The following is a 24,655-nucleotide window of genomic DNA, read 5'->3' as shown; positions in this document are numbered from 1 at the left end:
TCTGAAAAATTTGAGTCACAATTTGTTTCCCTACGGTCAGTTGTTACCAAGATACAACATATCAAGGTCAAAGGTCAAACATGCAAGAAATAGCATTTCCGGTCATTTTTGGCCAAAATGTTCTATTAGGGCAAATATAAATATGTATGTTCTGAGTATTTTGGTACCAAAATCATATCAATAGACCAAGTAGTTTAGGAGGTATTGACATTTTAACGTTTTATCTATTTTGGCGGCCATCTTGAAAAAAAACCACTTTCCGGTGGTCAAAATTCTTGAGACTTTTTTTCTGTTATTTAGTACACCCAATACTACCAAAATCCGTTGAAAAACCTTTTGTTGCAATTTTTTTGAGGTTGGCCCCTTTTTTTCATTAGTTCTACTCTACTATAGGCTATATTACTAGCCTATATGAGGGCATAGGCTAGGCCTAGATAGTTAGGGCCTCTACTAGTACTAGTAGGCCTAGTTAGTAGTAGTAGTAGTAGTAGAGGCCTAAGCTAGGCCTAGTAGTAGGCCTAGGATCCTAGCTAGGTAGGCCGGCCCTACTTATGCCTCTCTCTCTAGCTACTAGGCCCTAGGTCTGTATGTAGGCCTAACCCTAGTGGTAGGGTTTACTTTGCTAAGTTTTAATTTAAATTGTTGTATGATTATCCACCTATGTCAAAATAGGAAAATCATAAAATCGCGCGTAACTTACGCATATACAGCAACAGGTCAATCTTATGACAACGTTATACAATACAGTCTTATGTTTGCCACAATTAGAGATACGCTGCCAACAAAATTCGTGGAAAGATAGAAGAATAACATGGGAAAAAAAAGATAGTGACAATAACAAGTGCAATCATAATATTAATGGTATGATGACATAATCAACATCAATAATTAATTAATAATAATATTTTATTCTCCCAAGATTATGAATCGATTCAACCCAAAATTGGACATTGTTCTACTGAAAGAGGTGGTGGCAGATGCCCCATTTTCTGTACCATTTGTGGATAGGACAAAAACGTGGGAAGGCATAGTGAGCAGAGTCAATAGTACACACCTAATAAACACAACTATAAGAGCTGCCAAAGAGAGAATGAAAGTACTTATAAAAGCTCATAAGCAGGATGAGATGAAGAGTTTAAGGGCGTAAGTAATTTTATTATTTTTTTTTAGTCGTATTTTTTTTGGTTGACTAAAAACAATAATTTTCCCTACCTGGCTTTGCCGACGGATGTGACGAGGGAAGCAAAAGTTTTCAGAACAAGAGTTGTCCGCTGAGCACATGGTGGAGCGGTAAGGAATCGGACTTGTGTGTGACAATATATTATTTATTTATTATTACATTTGCAGATCTGGTACAGCAGAAGAATACACTGAGCGGCAGACTTTGTTGACAGAAGTTGTTGCTTTAATGGAGGTACAGTCAAATAAGGCAGCTGAGGATAGAGTTAAAGAACAACAAGGAAAAGATGTGCGTGACGCTGCAATGCAGTCGCTGAAAAGAGAGAGGAATGATGACGAGGTAACTGGGGCTCAAAAAAAAAAGAAAGAGAGCAATGTGAATAATTACTTACAACTGCGGAGAGAGCAGCATGAGCTGGAGAAAGAGAAATTTGATTTGGAGAAAAAAGAGCGAGAAGCACGCATTCAGCATGATGCGTCCGTGCTTGCTCTCTTGCAGCAGTTAATCAACAAAGAACAATAATTTAATAATTATATATTGTGTAATGTGTTTTTTGCATATAGGAAAAGTGTGTAGTTTGTTGTGGGTTGTGTTGATTTTGTTATTTGTTATGTTGAGAAAATTCCTATAAAACAGTGTAATAATATAAATAGCAATATTTAAAGATGTATTGTCCCCCAGAAAAAATAATTTGTAAATGTTTTTTGTTGAATACCCCATTTTAATGTCACATAATAGTTATTCACTTTGACCAAAAAATTATTTACCTGAAAAAACTGTAATTTAAAGCAAAATAATAGTCAAGTTTTTGGTTGAATTTAATCGCTTATTTTATTATTTTATAAGTGAAAACATTATATTTCGGGGTTTTTTTTCTATGGAAGTGATTAACTTTGTTAAAACTACAAAATGACCTATTCAAACTCAGATTTTATTAATCTTCATTTTTCATGTTTTTGGGGGGACAATACATCTTTAAACTAATACTTAATATTTAAAGACAATAAATATTTATTTATTTGTGTTATGTATTGTTGTAACATACACCTCAAGACACATATAGTACAGTATATGTACTATTTATTTATCACCACTTCCAGTACAAAAGTTTGTACTAAATAAATTGTAAAATTGAAATAACAATTTGTCTTTCTTCTTTATTAGTTCAATTCAATATGTTATGAATTATAATTATCTTTGTAAATATTCTTCCAAAGTAGGAGGTTCTAGATCAAAATACTCTGATGTTTGTGAACTGTATAAGCAAGAGTGACAATTTGTCAACAAAGCACCTACAATGTAGTACTTGGCTACAGGCTGAAGAAAAATCTTCAGATTCTTTTTAAAATCTAGGAACGCAAAGTTAGCTATGATTTTGCCAAACTGCCATTCGACACATTGCCTTACGCTAGACATTCTTCTATTGAATATTTCTTCTTCCGGTGATGGCTGAGCTGCCTTGAAGGGACAAATGATATAATCCCTAATTGGATAGGCTGGATCACCATACACGCAATATGGTAACCCACCTCTATCCCTTCGCATGTCTGTCTCAAAATACTCCATTATGTTGCTTGCTCGAAGCAGAGCGCAATCATGGCGCCTTCCCTCCATAGGACCATACAAATTACAAATCATGCCATCCGGGCTTACAATTGATTGGAATTTCAGTGCATGTACTCGTTTGTGCCCGTTAAAGCACACCCTCTGATTGTGAGTAGGCCGGCATATTGGTCTCACGGTTCCATCTATGAACCCAATGCAGTTCTTGAGAGGGGCACCTTTTTCATTTATCTTGTCTGCGTATATTTGGAGTCTGCCGTTAAACCATGCATTGTTGAGATTTTTTAGCAGGTGTCCAAATCTATCATGTATGATGTCCAATGTTTTCGAAATGGCGAAGGAGAGGGTGCTCTTCGGGCGACCAAACAATGATTCAAGGTCTGACAATCTGTTTGGATATGCCATCCTTCTGAGCAGCATGCAGAGTGCATCGACCTGGTACACAACTGTTCTATTCGGGCAGACAATTTTCTCTGGCAAGTTCAGTGAATTGGCCAATTGAAAAATCATGTGCTTGTCAAATCTGAAATGGAATTAATTTAGCTTATTTGAATTCAATACATAGTTACTTTTGGACAGTTGAAGGCAGTCTTGGTGTTGCAGACACGAAGGTATCCTTAGGGGAGAAGAATGATATGGAAAGAGCGCTCTGATCTTCATGAAATAGTGCTATATAAATGTCGCATTACATTACATTTACTTACTACAGTAATTAAATCACTTGCATGTTTAATATACAGAGTACAAAAAATAAATAAAGTACTGTATACATACCTGAAATTATTAATACATTGAGAATTTGTCAAATTATTAATATTGAATCTTGTGAAATGACGAAATGTTGATTCGGGTCGTTTAGAAATTAGAAAGTATACTAACTCATCATCATCATTTTCAATAGCAAGCTTTAACAACTCGCCATAAATACTAACATTTTAAAAAAATGTAGAAAGTAGTATTACTAGTAGTAGTAGCCAGGCTAGTCCTAGAGGAATTACCGCCTAGAGAGAGGCCTATCTACACAACTAGCTAGGCCTAGCCTAGGCCTAGTACTAGCTCATTTAGTACACAGCACACATTAAAATAGTTTAAACTGTGTAGGCCTGGCCCTAGGTCTAGTAAAGGTTAAATAACATGGGTATTTTAAAATAATACACGACCAAAGCCTAGACAATCTGTCAATAGACTAAGTACAGAAATAAACATAATTTGACAAGTTTGGTTTATTTTTAGATCGTCGTTCAGGCTCATCGAGAGGGCTGGGCCTAGGGGCCTAGGCTAATGACTTTGTTTGGTGTTGAGACCGGTCACCAAAATCGACTGCATACACAATAACTATAATATATGATCCTATTATTGAATGCAAACATTATATATTCACAACATAACATAATTAAAGTAATACTTACACAATCAAAATATGTTCGATTATTATTACATGCAACGTTCGATTATTATGCAATCATAATATTTACATAGTAAAGCGCCCTCTATTCACGTATTTCGTTGTCAAAGCGCGAAACAACTTTTTTTACAGTCTGCGGATATCGAAATACGCATATGACGTATCAGTATCGGTATCAGTAATTCGTAAAATGCGAAACCTGCCTAATGACGCCATTATAAATGCTTGTAACCTTTTAAATTATAACAATGAAACAAAATTATACCTTACTAAATTAAACAACATTATTAATAACAACGCTTATTTCAAAGTAGGAGACGACCATTATAAACCAACACAAGGAATTATTATGGGATATCATAGCGCCCAAATTGCTAATTTAACCCTCCTCTTGAACGAATTAGACTTCCTCACCACCACTAAACAGATTTCAACTTAACCCTTCAAACTTCTTATTTACCCGATATATATAGAAGAAGGCGCACTAATCATCAACATTAAAGTAAACTCTCTTGATCTTATTAAATCCATCTCCAACATACCCGCGCAATATTCCACTTAACTTTACTTTCAATACCACAAATATGATATATTTGGAAACACACATTTCCATCAACTACACAACACTATCAACAAACAAAATACACTACTCAGTATATAAAAAACCATACAAAAACTATACATACATCCATAAAACATCCAATATTTAAAAGTATCATCAAAACTGATACAATCGACTATCTTGCAACATAAAAGAATTTCGACACATTATCACCCTTTATATTTTAAAACTTATTTCTCCCAAGAAAGCAATGGGTAATGATGAATTACCTGCTAAACTAGCTAAAGTTGCTATACTCTCAATTGTTGCTATACTAACATAAGTTTCCATTCAAGTGGAAAAGTGCTAGAGTTTGTCCCATAAGAATGGTGACAGGACTAAACCTAGCGACTATAGATAATATCTATTTTACCTATTTTATAAAAAGTATTAGAAAGAGCATTAATGAAAACGATTTAATTTATAACTGTCAATCAGGTTTTCGATCAAATTTGTCTACCATGTCATCATTATTAAATGTAACTGAAGACTGGATAAATGGTAGTGGGCAATTTACAGGTCTAGTTGCAATAGACTTAAAAAAAGGCATTTGATACGGACAATTCTTATCAATGGTTTTCTAATTATCTTAAGGACTATTCTCGCACAAATTATGTTAATGGCACCCATTCGACTAGCAGAAAAAGTATATGTGGTATACCCCAAGAGTCAATACTTGGGCCAATAAAGTAAAGTCTCTTGATCTTATTAAATCCACCTCTAACATACCCACACAATATTCCACTTAACTTTACTTACAATACCACAAATATGATATATTTGGAAACACACATTTCCATCAACTACACAACACTGTCAACAAACAAAATACACTACTCTACTCAATATATCAAAAATCATACCTCAACAACATTGAGAATGTTGCTATGAACTATCTGTTATGATCTTCACTCCTATTTTTGTGTGATTTTCCGTTTTGTATTTGTTGTATATATGGAATATTTATTCGAAAATAAAGTGATCAATTCAATTATATATAATACCCCTTTTACACTGCCAGTAAAAATGCGGAGTTTATCCGGAATTGTATAACCTGAGTCGTACCCGGGACGCAAAAATGCGGAAATGTAGTCCGGTGTAAACGATGTATAAGTTATTTTCACTCTTTTAAATTTTAGCAATATAATGAATAATAATATTTATTTCACTTTTTCCATATTATAATACATTGAGTTGTAATTTTTCCGATTCCTAACAACCTCATTTTATTTATGAAAGTTTGTTCTTTAATTTCGCCTACTCTATATATTTATTTAAAGTCACTTAATGTTTTATATTTTTAAGGTATTGATACTTATGCTTGGAGGTGTGGGAAATGCTCCTCAAACATAAGTTTACTGACTGGGACCTTCTTGCAGCGGGTTAAGATAACACTGGACTTTTGGCTACTGACCATTTACTACTGGGCTATGGATTTACCAAATGCTAATGTAAGTAGTTAAAGCTGTTAAATTACCATTATTTCCATCATTAAACAAAAAGTTTAAAAAACCATTTGGACAGTAATTTAATAATTAATCAATTCATGCCTAACCTTATTAAATAAATCAGGTAATTACTGTTATTAGTAAATTAAAACAAGAAACCATGGTAAACAAACAATTTATATTTGAATGTTCGTACATTGACAGCCTAATTTCTAGATAATTACTTTACAAATATTGAGCATATTACCCATATGCTATTAATTAAGATTAATACACGGATAAGCATAGCGAAGGGGAAATATCTATATGCCTACCGTATATTAAGAAAAGAAACTAATGTACATTATCATTTCATTCCAGAATGGTAGAGGTAGAGAAGCCCCGACACTGTGGGTGTTTGGTCTGGCCGACACGACTTATAAGCCAGCCCTTGGCTATATGGAGGTGGTGGAAAACAGATCTGCACAAACTCTACTACCAATCATTGAAGCACACGTACATTCCTGGAACCATAATATATTCTGATAAATGGAAGACGTATTACAGAGTGTAGGACATGGATGTGGTAGATGGACATTTAACAGTGAACCACAGTACATAGAGGCCTACTGGAATCGTGCTAAATTAAAGTTAAAAAGAATGCGAGGGTGTAAACGAGAATGGTTGCCGGTATACCTTGACGAATTTATGTGGCGGGAAAGATGGCAGGACAGGGGAGGAAGCTTTTACTAATATGTTATCTCACATTTCTGAAAATCCGTTCGTTGTTTTGTAGAAACAACAATAATTTGGTAGAGTACATTAATTATGGAGGGTGTTCACTATCTAAGAGCCTATTAAACACGTGCATCACCCACTGTTTAGCCAAAACATTTATTTATTTACATCCCTAAATTTACAATCGTGTATTCTGTAATTTTACTCCGACGCTATTCAATTGTTGTTATAAATGTTATTATTTACTATTATTTTACTGTAATCAGTCTATCTTTCTACCAATTTAAACCAACTTATTTAACTTACAGATGTTTCAGTAAATTCTTACAGAAATGTCAACTCCAACGTCCACTGACTATGAAGGCCATGGTAGCTGAAGCTTCTGCAGCTGATGTAGAAGGAACCTTGTGCATTAAGATAATGAAGAAACTATTAAATCGACATGCAGCAAAAAAGATGAAGAGCAGAGCAGTTAGTCGAATATTTACATTCAAAGAGGGCAAGCGATAACTAGAAAGAAGCTGATGATCTAACTATATTTTTTAAATCAAATCTTGCAACTGTTCAAAGTTTTCAAAATTAAAGCAAATTGAAGTGAAGAGAAAAATTAATCAACTAATTCTACAAATTGAGGAAGACATTCAACAAATGAAGAATATTTCACTATGCATGAGTATTAATCACGTAATACTTCACTATGCATGAGTATTAATCACGTAATACATACATATTTATTTATTGCAAGAAAAATGGCAATATGAGGTTAAAAGTAGATTGCTCTAGCCTTGTTTACCTACCATGCAAACCTTTAAATTTAACAAATGAGGCATGCCAAGATAAGACAATTACCAACTATAAAATGTTCAATAGTAGTAATTTAATATTTATTCATTTCATCGATATTCATATATTTTCATAAAATGATATTATTACTGAAACCATACAGTATATGAATTATATTTTTATTATACAATTGATTAATGTCAACAAAAATTATATTAAATTATTAATTGTTTTATTGAAATTACTATACAGAGTTAATTGTTTTTTTTAGGTAAATGCAGAAAAATGTAATATTCAGTTGACATAACTGATTCAAATCTGAAAATGTTCAAATTGTTCAATCTAGTGAAGAGCAAAGAAAGAAATTAAAATCCGAGTACACATCTCGATTAAGAAGTATTGGCATCAGGGATCCGCTCTTAATTCATGAAAAAGAGTGCATTGAAAATGTAACGACTTGGCCAAAAATTAACACATATTTTTTCTTGGATTTTGAAAGTAAGGGACTTTGATGAGGAACATATCGGACATTATAAGACCAAAAAACATAATATTCATATTGGGACAGTGGACACGTCAGTGAGATTTTTACTTATGATGCACCATCACACATGTTTATTTACTGTGATGTAAAATAAATCAATGAAGAAAGACATCAATAGCACATGGATTGATGTAGAGAAAGACCCTGTAAAAATAATTGTTTGTTGGTGCTCTTGTATGGCAGGAAGTAGCAGATGTTGAAATCATGTTATTGCAGTACTCCAATATCCATGGGTTTATTGATCCAGAATGTACATTGATACCTTGCAGGTAGAATAAATCTAAAAGAATGTTGCTTCAGCAAAAGTGATGTTAAGATAATATTAAGCAATGAATGAAATTGATCCTCGCTTACCTACACAAAAAAAACGGAAGAAGTTACACACTGGTATAGAGAGCTGCATGACGACGCAGTGCCAAACGCAGCACTGTTTACCAGTATTAATCCTGTTATTGACCACCTAAAAAACAAGAATTGATAGAAAAATATAAATAAAATTGAAACTCTATCAATTGACAATGATGAAAAAATATGAACGTTTATTGAAAGGATGCCGATATCAAGAAAAGAGGGATTTAAACAAACTAAAGAACAGGCACTGAATGCTACTTGGATTTCGACTAGTATGATCCTCATAAACCCTAGATTGGCGCATCACCCAACGGTATTTTTAAGTGCAATTGTCATGGTCTGACAACACTAAGTAAAACGAACCGAAAGGATATCAACGTAGAAATTGTGGATTTTTAACTGCAAATGATGGAAAATGACCCTAAAGAAAAACCAAGTACAAAACCAGATGGGGATATTGGAAAGGTGGGTAAAAACCAATCTTTTTATTCCAGTTAAGGTTTAAAATACTAAAACTGATTCAATTTTTTTTACTTATATACAATCATACCATTAAGGCCTGTTTATACTACGATGATAACTATAACTATATATTGTAAACGTAAGAGTTTTAACGCTGTGTCGCGTCTACAACGATTTTATCGTTCTATGACTCGCGAAGTACGCGCATGACGTGCGCCTTTTGTTTCACAATCACGACGGACTCAGAAGACGACGATTATTTGTTATACCTTCTGCTATATAAAAAAAGATGTCAACTGAAAAAAAGAGATCAAAATTTATGGGTTCACTCCATAAATCAATCAAGAGAGACTTATGGTGAATTCCATACGCTTTTTCCTGAACTTGTTAGTTATTTCCAAGTATCCCCACAATGCTTTTATGAAATCCTAGAACTAATCAAAGACGATATCGCAAAAGAAACTACCTAAGTTAGACCAAGTATTTCTATCGAACAAAGGTTGGCAGTATGCTTGAGGTACTTATATTTCAATTCCTTTTTTTAAAATACTTTATAGGCCTAGGCCTATACACTTCAACAAACTGGCTTACATCAACACCAGGCTTTTCTAGTGTAATGTCTAAGAATCGCTTTGAAGCCAAATTTTCAACTTTCGGATAACAGGCAGTTTGTTCCCCAAGGACAAGTTGGGTATGACCCATTATAAGTTTGTGATGCAATATCAATTGTGAAGGACACGTACGTCAACTTATACCAGCCTCATAGAGAGATTTGCTTAGATGAGGCAATGCTTGCTTTTAAGGGCAGAGCAATATTGAAACAGTACATGATCCAAAAGCCTACAAAATGGGGATTGAAACTATGGGCACTATGTGACAGTCACAATGGCTATATGTTGCGTTGGTTTGTCTACCTTGGTGCAGGTGATGGAACTGTGGATGACATTGTAAATTGTCTACTCGAAGATGAATTTTCGGATAAAGGCCATATTGTATAAATGGATAATTTGTATTCATCTGACACACTTTTCCGGTCTCTCAAAAACAAAGATACTGGTGCTTGCTGTACACTTCAAGCAAATCGGATAGGAAACCCTATTGCTAACACCACCTGTAAAGGCACGGAGGAGCTGCTGCCTATCCAAGACCAAAACTTGCGAAAGGGGATGATCCTATTTTATTTGTGAAGGACGATTCCATAGTTGTGCAGTGGCAAGATTCTGGTTTAGTGCGATTGTTGTCAACAGTACATGATAACATCCAGAAGGAGCGACGTAACCGCGGTGAAAGAGAAGATGAAGGACGAATATTTGCCACAGTCTGTTTTAGATTATAACAGATTTATGTCTGGTGTTGACCGTAGCGATCAATTTCGGTCATACCTAGAGTATGACCATAAGATAATGATATGGTACCAAACCAACAATCCGTGGACTTCACGGCAAACCCCACTTGGTGTACAAGAATTATGTGCCAACACAACTTATGCTTGCGCCAAAAGACAAAAATGGCACAAAAACTTCCAAAAGACATGGAAGAACAAATTACGTCTTTTCAACAGAATATTATTCGACTTAGACAGGCCAATGAATATAATCTTGCACACATTGGCAACATGGACGAAATGCCAATGTACTTTGACATTACCGGCAATCGGACAGTCAGTAAGAAGGGAGAAAATACGATTATGGTAAAAACAACTGGCCATGAAAAACAGCACATCGCATGCATGGCTGATGGTACAAAATTAAAATGGTCATTTTCAAGAGGAAAACTATGCCAAAGGACATCTTCCCACCAGGACTCATCCTTCATAAAAGGGGTGGATGGACGAGGATGGCTGTAACAAATGGATTGAAAAGGTATGGGAACGACGGCCCGGTCGTGTTCTTAATGACAAATTAAGAGTGGGCATACCGATAATACGGTTATTCCAGGAGGTCCGACATCCATGGTGCAGCCTTTGGATGTTAGTATCAACAAACCATTCAAAGACAATATCAGAAAAAAATGGACTGGATGGCAAATGGACCAAAAACATTTACACCAGCAGGAAATATGCGCGCCACATCATTGCCTATTGTATGGATAAGAGATGCATGGGACGATGCATGGGATATGGTAGTTTGTTTATCTCTATTTCATACTTTTTATTTTCAATGTTGTTTAGTGCCTTTGATATTTTAGTCGGACCCCAATGGAAACTAATTCTTTTTATTATAGTCCAGTCAATCTACAGTGTCAACTACCAAAATAGACAAAATTGCAACAAAAGATTTTTTTTATTCAACTTGAATTTTATGATAAAAAACCTTAGAAAAAGTCTACTAAAATCGGAAAGACGATAAGTCATAGCACTATTTCATTAAAATATGTTCGTATTCGGCGTAGTAATATTGTCAGAAATTGTTGTGATTGGTCGAATAAGTTTTGTGCTGTGTTGTTGTTACGACGGAAAAATCAGGTATTCCCCAACAAATAATGACTTTAAATCTTGTAATCAGGTAGTTTATCATTTTTTTTTTTCATAATTCATAATTTTAACAGCAACAACTAATCTTTCATTTACCTCCGCCAAGGAGGTATATGTAATCGATCGCGTGTTTTTGTTACTTGGCAAATAAAATTTTGCCAAGTATAGTATTTACTTTGTTTGTATGTATGTATGTTTGTTTGTTTGTTAGAATGATAGCGCCTACAGTTTTCAAGTTATCGTTCTGAATTTTTGGGTGTAGATAGGTATATACTTTCAGACCATGCCTATTGAATATCAACAAAATTGGTTTATTAATAAATGATATTATTTTCAGACCGGCTAGTGTTAAAAGATAGGAGACAATTTTCAAAAGCCGGCGAGCAGTCTTAAAGTAACAAGTAAACTGAAATTGCATTTTCTCGAGAACTATTTGTTCAAAAAACTTCATTTTTGTACAAGAGGCAAGAGTTATAATTTGTGATTTGTAATTTTAAAACATAATATAGATATATAGCATACTCGCGATGTTGTTGAAAAACGTTACGTCATGCTAATTTGCGTGTACTGATGTAGGCCTCCGCTCATGCCACCCGGTGGCACCCCGTCCGTGTAGCTAAAAAAGAAGACCGCAGATATAGGGGATGATACTGATAACGATCTTAAACTTACTGTCATTTCAGACTACTCTGACTAGGTGTGAAAAGACAAAATTTGGATATTATTATATAGGCCTTGAGGGCGCACTTTACACGTATAATACCAAATAAGGTTATGTTCGTCACACTCGCTCAAATCACAATTCAGTTTACATGTGTAAAAATGAAGGTGAATAAAAGAAGGCCGGCGTTTTCAGAATGTGAAAAGATAGCATTAGTCGAGCTATTTAACAAATCAAAAACAATACTGCTATCGCAATTAAATGCGAATGTTAATGTTGAAATTAAAAGAAAGCAATGGGACATAATTTGTAATATAGCATAAATGCAATTAATCCTGGAGTTCAACGAACGCGAGAAGAAATAAAAAAAAAGTGGAAGAACTTAGTGGCGGAAACCAAAAAAGATATCAATAAGTTAAAAACAAATCTTACCCATATATTTCCTTTTAAGAATATGTTTAATTAATACAATAATAAACAATAAACGCAGAAAATAAAGGCTAGGTAGACTAGGCCTAGTATAGCTGTGTTCACAAAGTAAACCTATATTATAGTATAAGTATAGGCTAATATTAAAGTAGCTAAGTCTAGAAAATGACATAATTAAGTCATATATGATAAAGTGAAGTATTTAATTTAATTTTGTAGGTTAAGAACATCCAGGGGCCGGCGGTGGTCCACCTCATAAAATGAGCAAAATTTCTAAAATTATTTGTGACATCTACGGAGGACTAAATAGTGCGATGTTTGGTGTTTCGACAGGGTGTGAAACATATATAGAAACTGGTAGTAAGTTAAAACCCATTGTTATGATTAATTAAATTAGGCTTATATTGTTATAAAAATAGGAAGTAAATGTTAAAATTTTATTTTCAGGTAATGATGATGACTTAAATGATGTCATTCAATTACAACCAACCATAACGAGCCAGCAGTTAAATGATCCAAATGAGTAACGCATCATCACAAAGGAAAAGAAATTTATAGGATGAATATATGGACTGGGGCGTCAAGCTGGTCAAAAATTCAAAAAAACAAAACTGAAGAAATCAAATTGAACGAGGAAATAAATAAATTAAATCTAGAGCAACAGAAATTAAATTTAGAAATTGCCATTGCCACAAGTTTATGTGATTGAACAATAATTTAATATTAATAATTTATACTGTATAATCAAATCAAACTTTTGTAAATACAATAGTAATTTAATTAATTAAAATTAAAACCTAAATAATCAAACAGTACGGTATTTAAATCAATTGATTCATTGTGAGAATACGGTTTTAATTAAAATATTTTTACATAATATGAACTTTATGCATTGTCTTGTGGGCAATCATATCCCTAACAATTCTCCCATTTGGTGCTACTATAGTTATATATAATAGCTATAATTTCGTGGTTGTTGTTATGAAAGGTAACATATTGCCTTAAGCTCTGTCTACACTATCAAATTTTATGTGACAAAAAAATGTGATGTGCCCATATATGGACATGATGATGTCATATCACTACCATATTTGGGCATATCACTACCATATTTGGGTACATCACACTTTTTTTGTCAAACTAATTTGATAGTGTAGACAGAGCTTTAGTTTGGCCTCAAATGCCAGAGAAACCTTTCTAATTATTCTACAAACTGTCGATTCATGAATTCCTTTAAAAAAAGGGAATACAGTTTTGTAAGACTACATTTGTCCATTAAATTGTCATTTAAAATAATTATATATATAAAATACAGTAACGATTGCATTTTTATTACAATAAAACAAATATTTAATAGATTATGCGATAAAAAAGGACTACCTGCTGTCACCAGATACATTATGCATCACACCTGTAGCATAGAAATGGAGAGCTGTGCACACTTGTAGAACTGGCGGAACCGAATGATTTTTATTTGATTGCCTTAAATCATTTATAATTAAATCTATTAACATTAAAATTTCAGCGCGAGGAAATCTATATTTTCTATACAGTTCATCGTCATTATATGTATCCAAAGGATGTGATCTATCATGGAAAATTTGTTCAATGCGTGGTCTTTCACGATCAATAATACCAAGGCCTATTATCGGCAACGCCATGTTGACAACAAAAATAGGTTTAAGACTCCCTCGAGTAGGCTTTAATTTTAAAGACCGTTCACAGGTTAGACCGCGGTATAGCAATGGTCTATAATATAAGACTACTTGCTAGGTCACGAATTATAGCCAGCTAAGTGCTAAGACCGTTTATAGACCGCTTATAGCAATCTGCCCCAGGTCTCTGCTGCTTCAACGACGAGAAATGGAGAGTAAAAAACGAAAAAAACTTATTGCACGATAGCACGAGAATAGCTTTGCTATCAGCGTATGAACGATGACAAACGTTGAAGATACAGTTAGTAGGCCTGGACAAATGCGGGGATTCCGAAATTGCAGACGTTTTAATGGACTTCTGGTAGGTATCCTGTGTTGGCTGGAGGAGGGTAGAAGCCACTCGCTCTCCCGGATCTCCGTTGTGGGTCAGTCGGCGCCTACTACTACTACTACTACGTCTAGGCTAGGCCTAGCCTACTATTTACTACTAGGTTACAGTAGTACTAGCCTACACTATAGGCCTAGAATAGGCTAGTCCTAGTCTAGCAATCTAACAATACCTAGGCCTAGGCTAGGCCCTAAGTAGAAATGATGAAGCTGCAGGACCGACTGGGCAGATGAGGGCAGATAGATAATTCAATACTAGGCTAGGCCTATTATACATACTACTTGTACTAGTACTACCACCAGACCTAACTACTAATTACTAACAATAACATACCGACACTCACAAGCTCTGTTTTCTGTTTCCAATAGTAACACAGTTGGCATGTGGTACAAGATAGACATAAAGTTTCTAAATTAAGCTGAAGTATGTTTCCTGCCTGGTCAAAGAATGATTTATTAATATTTAGTGGTTTTGTAACTACTTTACTGCTTTCTGCTTGGCGGTGATCTAATCAATGTCCATGCAATTGCAATGAAGTCTTAACAAATCACAATTACAACTACTACTATAACAAGCCTATAAGGTACTGTTGTACTATGTACTACTACTACCACCACCATTGCACCATCACAAAACTGCAGGGCTGACTGAATTTGTTTGTGCAGATAGTCACGAGTACCTGCTATATCACTTTTAAGGGTAAGAACACTTAAAGGTAAGCACTGATGCCCAGAGCACTACCACTCTATATCCTAGTTAACTACTCTAACTGTACTGTGTCCTGTATTATTGCATTTACTATCTAGGTTTGGGCATCAAATAGAGTCAGATGAGGACCCAATAACATCTACACCTATTATAAAAGGAGTTCACCAGTTGAGCTGCTCCCAAAGTTCAATATCATCACTTGGTGAAATGCCAATGGAAAGGTACTAATTTTGCAAATCAGCATATAAAGTATCAAGAAGAGATTGTATGATAGGTAAAGAGTTCCTGGGGAACAATTCCTATCCCTAAATGTTTTTATTTTTAGATACAAAATACATTCATTTTTTAGTGATGAAGAAGTAGTTTGTGATAATAATATATCGTCTACCAGGTCTCTGCTGCTTCGACGACGAGATATGGAGAGTAAAAAACAAAAAAAAACTTATTGCACGATAGGATGAGAATAGCTTTGCTATCAGCGTATGAACGGTATCAAGAAGAGATTGGGGAACAATTCCTATCCCTAAATGTTTTTATTTTTAGATACAAAATATATTCATTTTTTAGTGATGAAGAAGTAGTTTGTGATAATATATCTGAGGTTGGTGCTGATTCAATCAACTCCGATCAGGCTGACTCTGATGCAACATGGTTTCCGCAGACAGATGAGTTTGATGATTTAAAGGCCAGGTGCGGGCAAAAAATTTCTATTTATCATACATTCCAATAATTATCGATCTATAGCTTCCCCTATGTTTCATAATTTTTTGGATTTTATTTGTGTTACAGGAGCTTGTTGAAAATAAGCACTTTCTTATCAGTGGGGGGATAGTTCAAATTACACAGTAAAATCTCTATTCTTTTGTACACAAATTTTGTAAATAGAGAGGCATTTTAAAAAGCTATGAAAAATAAACGGTGTGGTAACAAATGTTATCAGATAACTAAATATAGGTAATATAACTTGAATTTTACATTTCTGATATTTTTATTCAACTTCAGATTTTTATTTTCATGCTATAGCAAAAATTATCCACCGTATATCCACCATCTTTTTTTACCTTCTAGGGAGTCACAAGACATGTTATTACATTAGGTTAAACTACCTAACTACTGAAAAAAGTCTTCCTGGTTTTTATGGCAGAATTTTGCAAAATTTTGTATTTGACCATATTAAGGGAAATTCATGTTTTTTCGTCTTGATTTCTGTTACAAATATTTGATTTATGTACAATTAACCAGATATTATATTTAAAATTCATGCCTGTACCTGAGCTTTAACATTGATATGTCTGTGAAGCAAGTTGTTTTTAAAAATTATTGAACGACAAACGAAAAATCCAAGTATTAATAATACAGCTTTTCTTTTCTTAATCCTTTTCCTTCATTATATCATACATACAGTAAAACTTGTTAACTCATAAAATGAGACGGTACTCCATGGGTTTTGACTCAGGATTGCATGCTTCCAAAAGCAATCCACTTGTATTATGAAGATACTTTTAGTCAACCTGTTTTGAATTTAGATAGCCTTATCATTTTGCAGTTTCTTTGGTTTAATAGTATCTACATAAAAAGAGATGATATCCCAAATTTCTTTAATTACACTTACAGATCTCAGCTTATATTTTATATTCAGTCAAACTTGTTCAAGCTGACGGTGCCTAAGTAGATACTCTTTTAAATGCCAAATTGAATTTTGAATTACATTGCATACATGTTGTACATAGCACTTCTGGACCAGTTGACATCACTAAACTTTTCACGCTGCATGAGCTGAAGATTCAAAATATTGAAAACCAACAAGAGGAGGAGCAATTGGAAGACGACAGTAGTAGCACTTGTAGGCGTGACTTAGAAAGTCTTGATGAGACACAAAAACAGATAGGTGAGATTGCGTATGCATCCTGCCTAATGGACCTTGCCAACACGACAATTCCCATAATGTGCCCAACTTGTGGAGAGCAGGTTGCCATGAAAGTTGAAAGTGTTGCAACATCAATTAATTTAAAGTGGGTATGTACTGTATTTAATTCAAAAATGTATTATCACTCACTATAATCCAAGAAATGCAAATATGTCTAAATTAATCTTAAATAATATAGTACTAGTGAGGATGAATTTAATTTAAACGTATCAGATGAATACAATTTTAATAAAAAAGCAATCAAATACTTAACTCGGGCCTAATTAATATACAACTCTTAATTAAAAATGTATATGTTCCATGTAATTTGATCTTGATTTGATATCATTTTATTTTACTTTTGAGGCCGACAGGTCTGTGCACAAAACTATCTCGTACATCACTGGTATTCACAACCAAAGTTCAAGAATATGCATTTTGGGGATTTTGTTTTAAGTTACAACATTTTACTGAGTGGTAATAACTTCAGTACCAACGGTTATTTTCTTTTTGTAAATGGGGTTTCGTTTCATTATCAACCCATCAGAGAAGCCAATCACTAATATACATGTCCATCAATTGAAGCATTTCGGAACAAGACCATGGACTCCGCAATTGACAAAGTCAGAGGCAAGGACATAACTGTGATTGGTAAGTAATGTTTTTTTTCATCATTATTTTATATTCAACACATAAGGACTAGATGTAACAGGTTAACCTATGCAGGCGACAATATTATTTCCCTTTAATTTTATTCAATATAAACAAAAATATACTTATCTTAGAGAACTGTGTACATAGTTTAAAGAATGATGGCATAATTCGAGTAATAATAGGGTTTTTATTAGGAAACAAACAAAAGATGATAAGAAAAGGAGTGGCGAAGATGTTTCTATGACCAGTGTCTGAGATAGTGATGCTGTTTTTAGAAGAGGCATAAGACTTAATTATCATTTAATAGCATTGTTAACGCTATAGGGGGAGTGTGTTGTTTTATAATCGTTTGCATTATGTTAACTACTTGAGGGCTCAACGTGTTTTTGCGTACGCGCACGTAGCCTTGGTGACGAAAGTTGTTTGGTTGAATTGAAGAAGAGATTAAAATATATTGCTTGACTTAATTAATAAAACTTAAAGCTTAACAATACACTGCAACACGGACATACCGTTCCCCTAGTGGATATCAGTTATTGTAAGTTGCTCGTTTTTATCTATCTTGTTATTTAGATCATATTCATATTGTATTGTAGCTTAATTTAGGCCTATTTTGCCTAGCTTGGCCTAGCCTAGAGAAAAGAGTTGAAGCGAATTTTCTGTTATATTGTTGTGTTTTCATCATTGCAGTTACCGTTTGCCAGAACGTGAGGTCGGCGTTTATTAAATCATTATCAATTATCAAAAATCAGTTCTCACCCCGTCTCAGTCCCCACTGTTTCTTGGGGCCCGTCTAGATCTCATTCGGTCCCTGGCGTTCCCATCACAAGCTCGCATAGAGACCTGTCGGGCAGCGATAAAACTCCTGTTGTCCCGACCATCATCTCCAGCCCTGATGTGGCTGAAAGTTCTGGGATACCTTGCGAGTTTCGTAGATTTAGTTCCGGACTGCCGACTTCACATGCGTCCGATGCAACTCCACCTCCTTTATCATTTTTCCCCTTCCTCCAGAAACATTCTGGCCCAGGTCCCGCTAAATACATTCGTAGCTTCTCACGTTCAGTGGTGGCTTCAACCAGGAGGGTTGGACGGGGGAAAACCTTTCTCCGATCCTATTCCGTCGGTGCGAGTCACCGTCGACGCCTCCCTCTCTGGGTGGGGCGGTCATGCGCCCTCCGAGCAGGTAGCGGGAACCTGGACCATGTTGGAATCAGCCCTCCACATAAATGTCCTAGAACTTCTTGCAGTCTCAAATACTCTACACAGCCTGCTCCACTTATGTCACGGGGAGGCTGTTTTGGTGCTGTCCGACAGCGCCACGGTGGTATCTTACATCAACCGTCAGGGCGGGACGCACTCCCCAACCCTGTGTTGTTACACATGGCAGCTCCTAAACTGGTGCCACCAGCAGGGGATCCACCTAAAAGCAATTCACATTCCCGGCAAACTCAACACGATTGCCGATGCCCTCTCCCGTCGCAAGGGCTCTGTCCTTCCGACCGAGTGGATGTTATCGACAGCCGTCGTCCAACAGATCTTCAACACGTTTGGACGACCTCTCATCGACCTGTTTGCGACGAACCGGAATGCTCAACTTCCGATTTTTTGCTCCCGGTACCCAGAAGCCACGGCCTGGGCCTCCGACGCCCTGTCGATCTCATGGAACGGGATGTGGGCGTATGCCTTTCCGCCTCTTTCCCTCATCCCTCTGGTCATATCTCACATTCGCCGCCATCAATGCAAAATCCTCCTGGTAGCTCCATGGTGGTCTCGCCAAACTTGGTTTCCCACAATGCTGAGTCTGCTTTATTCTCAGCCCAGGACCCTGCCAATTCGGCCCGATCTCTTAGTTCAATCCCGGGCCCGGCTGGGCCTTCACAACCTGCAATCCCTGACGCTGACTGCCTGGCCCTTGTCAGGAATCGCCTCAGAAGTGCAGGAATTCCAGACGGGCCTGCCTTGTTGGCAGCCCAGTCTCGACGGGAGTCGACAAGAACACTATACAACAGCCGCCTTAAGCGTTTTTATCAATGGTGTGCCGGTTATGAAATCGATCCTCATTCCGCCTCTCTAGGCGAAGTCTCCCGGTTCCTCCATGACCTATTTGAGTCGGGACTCCAGGTCAGAACCATAGCGGGGTACCGGTCAGCTATTGCGGTAGTATTACCGAGGTTTCCCGACGGATCGTCAGTATCCTCCTCTTTAGAACTATCGATGCTGATAAGAGGAATGTTTAATGTTCGACCTCCCGTGCGGTCTTTGCTTCCCCGGTGGGACTTAAACTCGGTCCTTGAGGCCCTTACAAAACCGCCATACGAACCCCTTGGTTCAGCTTCTCTGCTCGATGTTTCTATTAAGACTGCGTTTCTAGTATCCGCAGCGTCATGTAAGCGTAAGGGTGAGATTCACGCACTTTCCTTAGACCCTGGCCATATTCGGTTTGAGAACAACGGTGTTCGTCTCACTTTCCGAGCAGGGTTCTTAGCAAAGACCCAAACCCTGAATCACTCTCCACCAACCATTTTTATTTCTAAAATTTCCTCGCACTCCTCTGTGCGAGAAGACAGGCTTTGGTGCCCAGTGCGTGCGATACAAATATATGTTAATCGCACGCAACATTTACGAAACGGAACGTCACATCTGTTTGTGACGACAATAAAACCCCATGGCCCCGCCTCTAAGGATACGATAGCCCGTTGGGTCGTTTCCGCCATCAAGTCAGCGTATGCATCTTCACGCTTGCCGCCGCCAGCTCATATGCACGAGGTGCGTGGCTCAGTGGCTTCGTGGGCGTTATTTCGGGGTGTGCCCGTTTCGGATATTTTAGCGGCGGCATGGTGGAGAGCTCAGACCACTTTTTCATCGTGCTACCTTCAGGACGTTGTCTCGTCCCAGGCGACCGTAGCGTCGGCGATTTGTCGGCCTTCTAAGTAGGGTAAGTTTGGTTTTAGTCACAATCACGCCCTCCTCCTGATGCCGGTGCTACTCTGGCATATGTAGAGTCTATACAGGTAGGGATCTCACGAAATAGACTACACAAACCAACAGTGGTGTTGGTAGTCTATGAGTGAGATACCTACCTGTATAGCAATCCCTCCCGCCTCCCCTCGCCGTGATCACGTGGATCTCGGAATATGAGGACGATGTCATGCGTGAGAGACGTTTGTACGGCCCGCTACGGCGCCTGGACTATTCCATTTTCCTTTCGAGGGGTGTCCATATTGTTTGGAATTTGCGAGAATTAGCCAATCGTCCAGGTACATGAAGATTCTTACCCCCATCGAGTGGAATACTGCCCCCAGTGCCTTGACTACCCGAGTGAAGACCCGTGGGGCAGTGGACAGACCAAACGGAAGGGCTCTGAACTGGTATAGTTCCCCGTCCAGGAGAAACCGTAGCCAATGACGGTCCTCTGGGGAAATGGGAATGTGGAAATAGGCGTCTTTTAAGTCTAGAGATGCTGCCCAGTCCCTGGGACACAGGCCACGTAGGACCGTGACCAGCGTGTCCATTCTGAACCTTACCGGGATTATAAACTGATTTAAACTTCGGAGGTTGAGAATAGGACGCCAACCCCCCGATGCCTTTTCTGTGAGAAATAGTGTAGAAAGGTAGCCTTTTGTAAGGGATGTCAGAGGGACTCGTGAGATTGCTCCCTTCTGCATTAATTCTTTGACCCCATCGAATAAGGCCTTCTTCCTGATTGGGCAGGAAGGAATTTGAGTTGGCCTCTGTGGACCCATATGCGGAAGTGAGGTGAATTCTATCCTGTAACCCGCGTACAGGGTACTTACAACCCATGAGTCTACTCCCATGGACTCCCAGACCTGTGCGAACATCCCTAATCTTCCCCCCACCCGCTCGGTTACAGAAGAACCGAGCCCATCCCCAGGAATGTCACTTCTGGTTCCCACGGCGACCCCGACGCCGCCCTCCCCCACGGGAGGCATGTTGGGCCGGGTGGGAACTGGCCCGAAAGGGCCGGGGGGAGTAAGTAGGTCCCATGAGAGGTGGGATGGAAGACGAGGAATGTGGCTGAGGAGGAGGCCTCGGTTGGCTTGGCACCTGGTAAGGGTTAGTGGCCCAGCGTTGCGAGCGAGAAGTGCGACGGTCACGACGCTTAACGCCGCCAGACGCTTTAGAATTGGTTTGGCGACGCGCCTCTAGCTCGCGGGCCCAAGCCTCTTCCCTTGATGCAAACAGACCGGAAAATAAATCTTCGGACTGGAAGGAAGGGGAATCCATGAACCGTTCAAAATGACCCGGATCAATAGACGACGCACGCAAGACGTTTGTGCGCCGGGCATCCCCTGCCGAGACCACTACGGTGTTGAACTGATCGGCAATAAGCCCCATACATTCCCGGAGAATGGTAACGGCGTCTGGGACCAACGTCGGAGCCGCCTCATTGTCCGAGAGGAATGAGAGGAGGATCCCGCAGATGTTAACAGCGCGGATCCCTTCCCGGGCAGCCCTATCGTGGGTGCGCAGGGTACTTTCCAGGATTGCTTGCGTTTTATCCGGGAAGATGTTCGCTGATGGCTTTAATTGCTGATCATCCCGGAGCCGATTCTTTGCGGCCCGGGGTATCTGTGGTTCCCGAATCATTGTTTTAAATTGGTCTTCGGGAACGGGGAAGGTGCTTGCCAGGCACCGGGCCGATGGTTTTATGACCTTAGCGGTCCTTAATATTTTGGCCTGACGGTTAATTCGTCTCAGCAAGTCTGGGTGGATCCCCACAACAGGCACATTAGAGGTCGTCGCAGTTTGGGAGAGCGAGTCCCAAAGACCACCACCCAGAGAACCTCCAGAAGCATCAGGTGTTTCATACGGGATTCCCAAGTGGGAAAGAATACCCGGTAGCGCCCTAGAGACGAGCTGCTGAAGTCCAGACGGGAGAGGCGTATCATCGTCAAATTCAGGCTCCGACCCATCATCTATGTCAGTGGAATCCCCACAGACCCGCACCTCGATACCTGGATTGTTAAGCGAGGGGACGGGAAGAGGTGCACTGGAGGATCCAGTTTTAATTCGCTCCCTCTCCTCTAGGGTCTTACTGACTTGCTCTGATATTAATTTCAGCATATCCGGGCTTAGCACCTGAGGTACAGGCGGCGGGTCAGGGAGTACGACCCCGGAGCTAACAGACATGGCTCTACCAGGGGGGCTAGAGTGCGCCAAGGCCCACTCATCGGCGGTAATGAACTTCGCCGCAGGCCAGCGTATGCATACCTCGCAGGTCGCAGATTGGCTGCATTTGCGGCAGCGCGGGCACGCCAAATGGCGGTCCAGCTTCGTGGACGGGCGGGGCCCGCCACACACGGAACAGGCTGCGGCTTTACGAGCAGACATGGCTACAAAACAAGTAAGGATACTGTTGGTAGAAGCTTCCTTCACAAGAATGCTAAACACAATAAATCCACAAAGGTATGCGTTGCTAGCCAGGTGCCTTTGTTATTGTTCTTTTAATTAGTTTTCCTTCAAGGTTTCAAGGTCACACGTCCGCTTTCCATGGAAAGCGAAAGGAATATGAGGACGATGTCATGCGTGAGAGACGTTTGTACGGCCCGCTACGGCGCCTGGACTATTCCATTTTCCTTTCGAGGGGTGTCCATATTGGGAATAATGGCATATGTAGAGTCTATACAGGTAGGGATCTCACGAAATAGACACATAATACTATAGATGAAATCAGTCACTGAAGTTTCCTTTATTTGTGTTGACTAATCACAACGGTTATACGACCTGGCGACGAAGAGTTGTGCAGCCAGTACACGTGGTGTGAACGACCTCAGGGCTCGATTTAGTACTAACCCGGCATACAATGGCTAGTAAAAACTGCTCCGGGCTAGTCAACCTACCTTCCTTTGAGCCCGGTGGGCTAGTAACCACCTAGCCCCTAGTCAAGGCCTAGCTTACCTGAATATAAGGCCTAGCCTAGCAGGTTTTTTACGACAGGAAATGGTATTAAAATGTCATATGGTAATAAAATACATGAATAAAGTTTCAAAAAAAGATTGTATGTTGTTGTTAATATTTAATTATCATTAAGTTTTGCGTTTGATAATCCAAAAAACGTCAACCGCTCCGCTCAACAATATCATGACACGTTGATCGCCTTTCTCCTCCTCTACATACACCACCACGCCATTCGCTCGAGTCTCGACCGTATTTTGTTTAATGTAAAAAGAATGTAAATAGTACATATTCTATGGGGTTGGTTTTAAACGACTGGAACATGACGGCTATATACTTTTGACCATTCAGTGGAGGTGATAAATATCCACAACCACAACGAATTTGTGTGCATGTTTTATGATTTGTTTTACGATGTGGCGGTTTCTAGAAAATGTGAAAGATCCAAAGGAAAAGCAAAAAGAGTCAAAACGGAAATATGACCAAAATTATGATAATTCAAAGAGAAGAACATACAGGCCGGATTGGGAAAGAGATATTGAGTGGCTATAGCCTATGACAAGACTGACGATGCAATGTTTTGTAAGTGGTGCCGTGAATTTGCTAATGCTGGTGATCGAAGTAATTTACTTTTGGAAGGAACCAATAATTTTGGGGTAGATTCGTTAAAATCACATAATAAGTCACATGCCCAGATAACAGCAACCGACAGACACAAAGCAACGCTCTTAAAACCAGGATCAAGCAAAGCTGCTACAATGTTGAAAAAACTTACCATGCTTTTCAGAAACGCGCATGCAATTGGTAAACA

General features: G+C 38.3%; 2 protein-coding genes across 2 annotated transcripts; one reads left to right on the top strand and one right to left on the bottom strand.

Moving 5' to 3' along the window:
• The first annotated feature begins 922 nt into the window (after positions 1 to 922).
• Positions 923 to 10,632, top strand: LOC144837187 (uncharacterized). Its single transcript, XM_078692205.1, has 3 exons — positions 923 to 1,143; positions 1,348 to 1,688; positions 10,544 to 10,632. The coding sequence occupies exons 1-3, from the start codon at positions 923 to 925 to the stop codon at positions 10,630 to 10,632; spliced, it is 651 nt and encodes a 216-aa protein (XP_078548331.1).
• On the bottom strand, positions 2,098 to 3,653 carry LOC144837915 (uncharacterized). The gene is made up of 2 exons (XM_078693240.1): positions 3,518 to 3,653; positions 2,098 to 3,266 (listed from the first exon to the last, which is right to left on the bottom strand). The coding sequence occupies exon 2, from the start codon at positions 3,251 to 3,253 to the stop codon at positions 2,372 to 2,374; it is 882 nt and encodes a 293-aa protein (XP_078549366.1). The 5' UTR covers positions 3,254 to 3,266; positions 3,518 to 3,653; the 3' UTR covers positions 2,098 to 2,371.
• Positions 10,633 to 24,655: the final 14,023 nt, after the last annotated feature.

This window comes from Antedon bifida, chromosome 3 (assembly GCF_963402885.1).
Source record: "Antedon bifida chromosome 3, ecAntBifi1.1, whole genome shotgun sequence".
Lineage (NCBI taxonomy): Eukaryota > Metazoa > Echinodermata > Crinoidea > Comatulida > Antedonidae > Antedon > Antedon bifida.
Note: the sequence above shows the minus strand (reverse complement) of the source record. Positions and strands in the feature narration are given on the sequence as shown.

What these genes read in the sequence shown, in the direction of transcription:
- LOC144837187 (XM_078692205.1), top strand. Translation starts at nt 923, where the DNA reads ATGAATCGATTCAACCCAAAATTGGACATTGTTCTACTGAAAGAGGTG. An exon ending in GAGATGAAGAGTTTAAGGGC is followed by an intron (nt 1,144 to 1,347) that starts GTAAGTAATTTT and finishes TTACATTTGCAG; the next exon opens with ATCTGGTACAGCAGAAGAAT. An exon ending in TCTCTTGCAGCAGTTAATCA is followed by an intron (nt 1,689 to 10,543) that starts ACAAAGAACAAT and finishes CACAACTTATGC; the next exon opens with TTGCGCCAAAAGACAAAAAT.
- LOC144837915 (XM_078693240.1), bottom strand. Translation starts at nt 3,253, where the DNA reads ATGATTTTTCAATTGGCCAATTCACTGAACTTGCCAGAGAAAATTGTC.